At 43.5% G+C, this 9,683-nt stretch overlaps 1 protein-coding gene across 1 annotated transcript; it reads left to right on the top strand.

Moving 5' to 3' along the window:
* The first annotated feature begins 711 nt into the window (after nucleotides 1-711).
* On the top strand, nucleotides 712-9,385 carry LOC311196762 (nutritionally-regulated adipose and cardiac enriched protein homolog). The gene is made up of 4 exons (XM_084270385.1): nucleotides 712-811; nucleotides 4,422-4,548; nucleotides 6,388-6,414; nucleotides 9,125-9,385. Exons 1-4 carry the CDS (start codon nucleotides 794-796, stop codon nucleotides 9,322-9,324), a joined length of 372 nt encoding a protein of 123 aa, XP_084126511.1. The 5' UTR covers nucleotides 712-793; the 3' UTR covers nucleotides 9,325-9,385.
* Nucleotides 9,386-9,683: the final 298 nt, after the last annotated feature.

The following is a 9,683-nucleotide window of genomic DNA, read 5'->3' as shown; positions in this document are numbered from 1 at the left end:
GGATGGCAATCTTTCATGAAAACATTTATAAGCTGCCTAATTATTTTTCAATCAAATGAACAGAAAAAGTGTTTACATTTAAGGGGAATCTAGAAGTGAAAAGGAACGGTGTCTGGCATCAAAAATTATAAATATTTTCTCCATATGTCCATTTCTTGAAAACAAAACCCCACCCTGACTTTTTTTCCAGGGTTTTAAAAGAAAATACCAGAAAGTTTCTGATCAATTGCTTTGAAAAATGTGAGACCTTTCTTTCAATAAAATCAGATGCTCTGAAAAAGACACGGACAAGGTTTTTCATTCAGGGCTTAAAGCTCATGAGCTCACTGCTGCTCTCTGCAGGAATAAAAGGCTGCAAAAGACCTTATGTGCCTTGCAGGATGATACTAGTAAAAATAAACAAGGCAATTGACATGGAGAATGTGAAAGATAGAGGAAGACTAGAGTTTGGTTTCCTTCTTCCCACTTCCAACAGTTTTTGTGACCAAAGTTGGCAGGTAAATTCCTCCTTATGTTAGTTAGTACAAGTGATGATCGCAACAGGAGCAAGGAAGAAGTGGAGGAGAAGCTGGGGACCACAGTGTGGAAGGCTTTGTAACCTTTCTGTCTAGGATCTGCTATGAGCAAAGTTCTGGAGCATGACTTTTCCCCACCAAAGGCTGAACTTACATTTCCCAAAATAACTGCTGTGAAACATTTGCAGGACACACCAGAGAGGGGATTTTGAGAGCGTTTCACAAGCCCTGCAGCTGTGAGCTGGTTGCAGCATGAGGAAAAACCCTCCATCACCCCAATGCACAGGAAAGAGAAGGTAAGGTGACTCTCTCCAGGTGGCTTTTAGATGTGGTGCATTCAGTGAAGAGCCCTAGTCCAGAAAAATGTGTTCTCCGTGTTGACATGTCTGGAAAGGAGAGTGCTTGAGGGCAGCAGCCCTTGCCAGCCCTGCAGACTGTGCAGAGGCTGAGCTGTGGGAGGGCAGCAAGGCTCGAGGGGCCTGCTTAACCCCACATCAGCTGTAGATGACTTCCCCAATGTGCTGTCCCAGTTTTCTCTGAGGGAGGATCCCAACCCTTCCTATCTACTCTTCCACTCCCCAAATCCCTGAAAGAAAGATGAAAATAGTGAAAGCCACTGAGCTGCTGTGCCCTCTGGTTCCCTGTGTGAACCCTCACTTCACAGGGTAGATGCAAAACAAGGGTCCCACTCTGAGCATGCCATGAGAGAATCCATCCAACCTCATGGAAAATGACACAAAACTGGAGTACTTCAGACATGTCAGAGCAAATAAATAGCTCCAGAGAAAGAACAACAACAAAAAAATCTCAAGCTTGTGCTTGTACAGCAGTAAACAACCGTTTTTCAGCAGTCACAGCAGGTATTTCTCATGGGAAATTGTATATTTGATGATGACCAGCCTTCAGCATTTGACAAGGAGCTGTTAAAACCTTTTGAACAGTAAATCACCTTTCTTTCTATCAATAATCTTATTAAAATATCTGTAGAAATGTCTAATGTTAAAATTCCACTTTATTACTATCATAATGGATCTAATTTGTAAAACATATAAAGTGAAGCCATAACTAGGAGGAAGATATATATGATCCCACTACATCTATATCATTTCCCAGTGGCTTTGGCCACATATTTTGAACAGGAGGACTAAAAGCAATCCCACTTGCAAGGATTTTGAAACTGGGAATGGCCTCTGACCATGGAAAGGCAGCAATCATTATAAAAAACCCAGCCTGGATTTCACATTTACATATATAAGCATGTAGGTGTTTATCTGTGATTTGCTCCATTCAGCCCCTTTCCAGTTGCCAGGAAAGCCCTGCTTTCCAGCTGCACAATCAGTATTATCACTATGTGCTATTTTTGGCTCCCAAGTACATTTCAAGTAACGTCATCCTTCCCAAGCCAACGCTGGTATGAAGGGCGGAAACTCTTCTTTCCACTCCACTGTCATTCACTGCTGCTCCCGTCTGCTCAGTGGCACTGCCTGCTTGGTCCTCACTGCAGAGGGATCTCCAGACGCTTTCCCTTGGTCCCCATTTTCTTGAGGAAGTGACTTTCCAACCGAAGCTTTGTGTGGGAGGCTTCATGTTGGCATCCAGAGTACATGTCCCAGATATGTCCAGCCCCACCTTCTGATGCTAGTGCAGAGGAGCTGCCGGTAAGTAATCTCTCCACAGGAGATAGAGTCCTTGTGTCCAATGCCCGGGGCTTTTCACAAATGGCTTGTTTTTAAGGGCATATAATCTGACTAACACTTTGGTAGGTTTCCAGCTCTTGGAATGTTAACACTGGTTTTCTGTTGGGAGGGGAAAATGCATTATCTTTTCTGACACTGTAGCTTTGATTTCCATAGGTTGTTAAAGCCTAGTAAATATTGTAAATACCACTTCCTTTTTAAGGTCTTCCCTGGCAAGGTGCTACCCAACCAGATAATTGTTTAATGTTTTTCTCTTCTGATGTAACCGTTAGGTGTTTGGAAAAGCTCATATGGACAAGAGCCACACTTGAAGTTATAAATCTCTTCAAATATAAGGTTCAGTTTCCTTGGCTGTGCCACAACAGGAGCCCTTCCAGATAAGGCTATAACCACTGCTAGTCTGAGCTGGCCATCTTCTGCTGTGTCTCCCTAAACCTGTTTCGTTTTACACAGAGCAATTAAATATTTATTATGCCAGAAAGTAAGAGAGTGTGTATGTGTGTGTGTGTGTATAGCAGAGTGATTAGGGTACTCACCTAGTAGATGAGAGACCCTGTTCCCAGTGACTGCTCCAATGAATATTTAAGTATTTCATATTAAGTATTAATTGCAGCAAGGATAGGAGCAGACTTCTCCCACCCCCAAGGGAGCACCCAAACACCAGGCTGTAAAGTCATTCTTTCGTACTTTCTTTCTTTAGCTCAATGAATATTTAATTATTCCAGGCCACACAAGATGGTTTCAGTGGCAGAGGCTGAGATTCCCTGCTCCCACGTGTCCACCATAGCTCAGGTGATGAGGGCATGCCTATAAGAGATGTGGCTTTGTATTCCTTTGGACCTAGAAAGAACTTGGACCCAGGCTTCCCATACCCTGGACAGGTCTTCCAGCTTCTGAACTGGAATAAAAACCACAGAGCTCAAACAGGGTGTCCCTGGTCATGAGACAGAGGTGGTATGGATGCTCATATGATCCCAAATTCAGAGAAATCTTCCTTATCAGCAATAAGTTAAGACAAGTTCCTGCTGGCTATGTTACATGCCTTTCTGAGATCATCCAGTGCAGTATGTAGGGAAAGAAATTTACTGAGAACCCCAGACTGTAGTTAATGGGACTTAACCCTGCTTCTCTACCCCAAGGAGTGGGAGTGAGATATGGTGAGTGTATGGAAAGCTTCCAAACAGAAAAGGTGTAGGGCAAGGGTAATCAAGTCTAAAAATGGGCAAAAGTAGCAGGCATTGAGGAGCAGAAGGATTAAAGCAGGTAGAAAAGCATGGAGAAAGGAGTATGTAATCACCGAGTGGGGAAATGATACACAAGGGACAAAAAAAGAGCAGGAAGAGTGACCAGTGACAAACCATCTAAGAAATAATACCCTTCACCTAGCAGAAGGGCAGAGGGAAGGGGGATAAATGGATAAGAGAAGATTAATTTTATCTTAAAATAGAACTACAATGTGGAGAATCTCTGCCACCCACTTAGGTCTTTGAAAAGTAGAAAATTTGCCATCGGCTCTCTTCTTCCAGAAGCCAGTGGGTGTCTCTGATCTGAGGTGCTTTGGATTCCCTTTGGGGAGTTGACTGTGCGAGCATTCCTATGCAGAAGAGGGACTTGCTACTATAATTGCAGCTCTGTTCCTTGTCACTTGGCATGATCCACAGCAATCTGATTCCATTATCACAGACCGAGTGTGGCTTCCAAACTACAACCACAGCACCAACATAATTGTGACATCATGGTGCAAACAGATTACCTTCTCATACCCATCAGGATAGTGTCCAAACCAAAGGCTGCTGCATAGTCTCAGTTGTTGAAATAGCAGATGCTTAGCTCAGAAGATGTCAAAGATATTCCCAATGATATGGTTCATATATTTCAAATTACATTAATGTCCATCTACACCAGGGCTGTTGAACAGCCACATCCAGTAGCTGTTCTAGAGAAATCCTTTCTGAGAACTTTGCTGTCCACTACATTAACCAACCTTTTTCCTGAAAAGACAGTTTAAGAGTACTAAAGATTTATGACAATGAAAGAATATCCATATTATATTGTTATAAATATTACAGTGGGCTGACTATAAATGTCAAAACAGAGGTGTTTAATATCACGCCCTTCAAGGTAACAGCCACAAAAGCTCATAGCTTCACCCAGATGCATTACCCCAATTTGAATGGCCACATATTTTGTGTTTTGATCAACTCTTTAGGCAGATGACAGTAGCTGTCCTCCTTCAATACTGAGGAAAAGGCCACCAGTGGAGCAAGCTGTGGGGGAAAAGCGGAAAGCAGAGAGAAGGGTTCGATTTCGCGAGCCAGAAGAAGTCATTGAACATGGTAAGCTCAAGCTATTAAGCCTTTTGGCATGACCTTTCAAGCTTTCTAACATTCACCCTGTCTCTCCACATCATCTTCCCCTTGTGATAATGTCATTTGTGATTTTGAGCTCAGCACAGAGCAGAGGACACAGATCTTTCACACTGTGCTCCACAGAATGGCATCTGATCTATTCGCCTGCCTGCCCTGGGAGGACACAGTCTCATGGGTCAAGTTAGAGCAGCCTCAGGGCTGTTCCGGTGGTGAACTCCTGAGTCAAAGCTCACAGGGACTACTGTAGATCATGGATTTCACTGAGCCCCAGATCCACCCCAGAATAATGCTTCCACTCATAGAAAACGATCTCAGATAGATCAAATTTAACATGCTTGTGTCATTCTGGGTAGCTAGGATGCAATGACTGGGAGGGAGCCAGCCCCCTTCATATTTCTGAGCAGCATGCCATGGGATATAACAGTAAAGGTCTGAGCCTAGCTGGCCCAGTGGGATTGAAAGCATGTAGGATGTAACCATTTGTCCCAGTCGGGGCCCCCAAGGAATGATGCAGCAAATGTAATCTCTTTTGTTCTTGAGCCAAAATAGCAGGTTGGTCAGCTGGGAGTGACCTTAAGCAGAGGTCTAGCAACAGGTTTCAGTGTGCACTTCTCCACGTGCTATACACAATTCATAAGCAAATAAGAACTGCTGTTTCATTCTGACTCCCACAAACTGACCCCCTGAGCAACAACTGCATTTATTGGTAGGGACCTAAAATCGTGTGGTCGATCGGTAAAAACACATACAACAGAATGGTAAAATTTTGATGTTAGCCACCTGTTTGGACTGCTGCTCAGCTTCTGAAAACAAGGCTTGGCATCTGCTGATGTGTCTCTAAACTGACCTGTCACTGGTTTCGCAATACATTGTTTGCCATGCCTCCTAATGCAGGATGGAAAACCCGTTTCTTGATAAGGTTGTTGACATGGCCCAGGCTTACCCATCAGAACTGAACTCCTAGGAAGACTGAGTCAGCCCTAAATTTTTCAAAGCTCACCTGACTACTCAAAAGCAGGATTTTGATGAGAGCTAATACCTCCTTCAGCTCCCTGACAGAGTCCATACCCCCACAGCAGCACTGGTCATCCCATAGTCAGACCAGCCCAGGGGGGACCAGGTTCATCTCCCACTCGCTCTGAATTCAGCACAGCTATGTTTGAGCTCCAGGGAGCTGCAGGGACAGAGAAGACTGACTTTTTTTCCATGAAGGCATGAGAAACGTCCCAACCCCTGTTCTGTGTTGCAAACAGACTATGATTTAGACAATTCGCTGCTTGTCCATACAATATTACATCAGTGCAAAATGAAGGTTGCTGGTTCCACTGAAATTTTTCCATTCTCTGGACTTTTCATCCTGGATTGTGTCAGCCCTGGCTGCCAAGTAGCAGCAATTCCAGGATGTTGTTGGATGAAAGTTATATCTGACAGCGGCCTTTGCTTTAACTTTCACTCTTCTCTCAACCTACTGGTCTATCTCCTTCCCTTTCCAGAAGTTATGTGGAATAGGGAGGTCTTTTTTACAAGAGCTGACTCCTGACCTCCCTGCAACAATGCGAATCTCTGTCTCTGGACCTCCACATGCAAGATTCTTTTTCCTCACTTTCCTGAAGTGCACCTACACCTGCATGTTTGCATGGCGTGTGTAGATCCTCATCTGACATAAATCCCTACACCCAAAATCGGTGTAAGAGGTGGCCTGGAATCTATATGGTAACAAGACAGCGCTCAGTGCTTGCTTTCTTATGAATGTGCTGGAAGGATGCCTTTCCAGGGGTGTAAGAACATTTTCATTCTCTTTTCTAGCCATTTCCTGCTGTGACTATGTAGTGGGTAAGTTGAAGTTTCACATTATAACTGTGAGCCAGCCATGGCACCAGCCTGAGTTTGCTTTGTGGCTGCTGGGATGCACTGTGCAAACACACATGCTCCGTACACCAAGCATTTCATACTGCCAGTGGTTGTTGCTTTTTCTTCTCAGCATACGAAGCACGAGGTGTTGATGAGGTCTGGTGTGGTATTTTAAACAAGACATCTAGTAAGACAAATAGTGGAAACAAAAATGAAATCCCTGAAGCCATTTTTAATTTAAATATAATTAATGTATTTTATGACACTAGAATAGGTACAGGTTTTTCACTAAGATATGCAGGGAAAGCACCCCAAGCGAAACAATAGTTCTCCCTGCTGACTTTCATATATGGGGAAGAGACAATTCATTTAGATGCTGGCAGCGGGGTAGAAATAATAAAAATAATCTGATTTTTTCTGGTTTTGCTTACAAGGATACCCGAGGCCAGCCAGCCTCACAGACCCTCGAGCACATGTGTGTATCTGCATGTTCTTAGGATGGTCCTTTCTAGAGGCCCTGGCCAAGATGCAGCCCCTGCTGCATGCAATGCAGGGGTACCTATATACGTGTATGTATATACACATATGCAGAGCCAAAAGGCCTCCTAAACCAATGTCCCTACATCCCCTAGCTGTTGCTACTGCCCAGGAAGAGAGGTTGTATGCTCATACCAATGGCAGCATTGGCTAAGCTCTGTATTGGCATACAGACAAGGCACTGTAGGCAGGAAAGAGCCAGGTGGAAGAGGAAAGACCAAATGTCCCTCAGGTGACAGCAGAAATGTATGTGCAAGGCAGGAACTGAGCCAAAGCCTCCTGTATCCCCATTCAGTGCTTTTCACAGACGAGCTGCCTTTTTCTTGGTCTGGGCACATGGTTAGAGCTGAGTGTGCTGTTCCAACAAGTAATGTAACTAACAAATTTAAGCATTATTTTTCTATTTGTAATCTAAAGGAGAGCAAACTTACATTTAAGCACATACTTGTAGTGATGTGCTGAAGCTGTTGCAAGCAGAGGTCATCGCTGTTTTGTGGGTGGGATTCCCCCCTAGTTGAGAGGATATAAGGAAAAGACCAGTTTGCATTTAAGCTCACCCAGGAATTTCATATGGAAAGTGACTTTTGGCAGATTGAATAAGGTTATAAGCACTTCATAGAAAAGGGCTGATATGAAAAGCCACTCAGCTTTCACAGAAAGGTTTCCCTGTTACCAGGTATGCTCATCAGCCTGGCCCCATGCTTTGAAAGGTAGGTGGTCACCCAGCTGAGAACTGTATCATGTAGTGTGGGAGCACAAGGCAAATGCCAACTCCCATATCTCCACGAAAGCAGAAAAGTGGTGAGAAATTCCCTGGCTAAGTACTGTCACGTAAACTGTTCATAGAATAATGTCAAAAAAACAAATTTATAAAAATTGAATTCTGTTTATGGATAATTTGCAAACAGAAAGAAGGACTAAATTCAAATGAATAAATTATTTTCTGCAAATAACTCACTCAGATCTATTATGGGACATTGATTTGGTTTCTGGTTAGCTATAAAATGACTGCCTATTAACATTTTACCTTTTCCCCATACACTTTTTGATACATTATTATGTGTTTCTTGCTTGGTTTTATGACTTTTACCTTCCTCTGTACATCTGTATGACAGTTTAATTGACTGGTGTGTATTCCAGGGCTTGTAGTAGAAGCTAATTTAAATATGTTACAGCTAATGTTGGCCCTTTACCCATAATAATACACACCACATTTTTATCTCCTTATTGATTATGTGCATATGGCAGGAAAATAGCTGCACACTACAGGTTTTTATGCAGGCATGAATTTGGCTTTATACTGCATATTTAATAGGCAAAGTGCTTTATAAAATAATACCAATCACATGACGGCCATGCAGTCAAACAGGGCAGACAGATCTGAATCAAACTGGATCCCCAAGGCCCACGGATGGGTACACATGTGCAAAGGCTGGGGCATGGGTGTCACTGAGCTAAATGCAGCCCATTGATTCCCACATGTGTACTGCGCCTGACCTATGGCACTTTAAACATATTTGAACTATATTTTAAAGGCAAGAAAAGTGTTTACAGTGTCCTCCTGCTTAAGAGCAAGTGCAGAGGACGTTCCAGTGTAATTAGCACACGGAGCACTTAGAGAGAGGTTAAACCTGCCAGAGCTTTTTAAATATGCCTCTCGGTTAATGGAGACACGTTTTGGTTCTTACTGTAGTTAGCAGGAGCCCAAACAAGCTGAGTTACCAGGGAAAAGGACTGAAATCTAGATCTTCTCTCTTTTTATGGAATATTTGTGAGCACTAAATAATTAGAGGAGGTAGCTTAATATTCTCCTAGTATTTAACTTAACATTTAGTGTACAGGTATAAAATTAATTGCTGGAGGGAAACTTGAGATCATGCATTAGTTGTGGTAATCCTGTTCTTACTGTATATAATTAAACCCTTTAAATGCTCCGTTAGATGAGATCTTTTATACTCGCCACCTTCCATCAGGAGGTGTGACTCACCATCACTTAACTGATGCCTACAAAAGCACTCACACCCAGAGCCCTGTGTACCCTGCTGTTCCCAGAAAACTGGGACAAAGGCATCAGTAGGGGGTCAAATTTGGGAAGTGTTTAAGATGACACTGAAATAATGCTGCTTTCTTTTTTCTCCTCATCACTGTTCAGTAGATGACAGGTCATCATCTGGATTGCCTGTGCTCCTGTGGATCTCATTTTGTGCAGTGCTGATCCTTGCTGTGAGTCTCTACTACACCAGCATGAAGCAGGATGTCGAAGTCCTGGAAGAATTTCAATCCCGACTTGTTATCTTCTTTCTTCAGATAAGACACATTGCTCAGAAATGCTGGACTTGGTTTATGAGGCAGTAGCAATGTCTTCTGGCCTGGCAGATGCCTCAGAGCACTGATAGCCAGCATGCAGAAGCACAAAGCTCCCACACTACTCGAGCTGCGTGCTGGGAACATGTGAGTAACCAACTCAAAGAGCAAGGAAAACACACCTGTTGTGCACTGTCCAGCAGCCACTTGTTCTTCTTTCCTCTTTCATGTTTTTTTTTCACATTAGTGGGAGGTTGTACTAGTGCCTTGGGGTCTATCGTGGTTTAACCCCAGCCGGCAGCTCAGCATACACAGCCACTCGCTCACTCCCCGCCCGGCGAGAGGGGGGAGAGTCGGAAGGGTAAAAGTGAGAAAACTCCTGGGTTGAGATGAAGTGTAATGGGTAAAGG

This window comes from Gallinula chloropus (genome assembly GCF_964237585.1).
Source record: "Gallinula chloropus genome assembly, chromosome: 14".
In the NCBI taxonomy this organism is placed as follows: Eukaryota; Metazoa; Chordata; class Aves; order Gruiformes; family Rallidae; genus Gallinula; species Gallinula chloropus.
The sequence above is the reverse complement of the archived record's forward strand: the minus strand, read 5'-3'. Positions and strand labels throughout refer to the sequence as shown.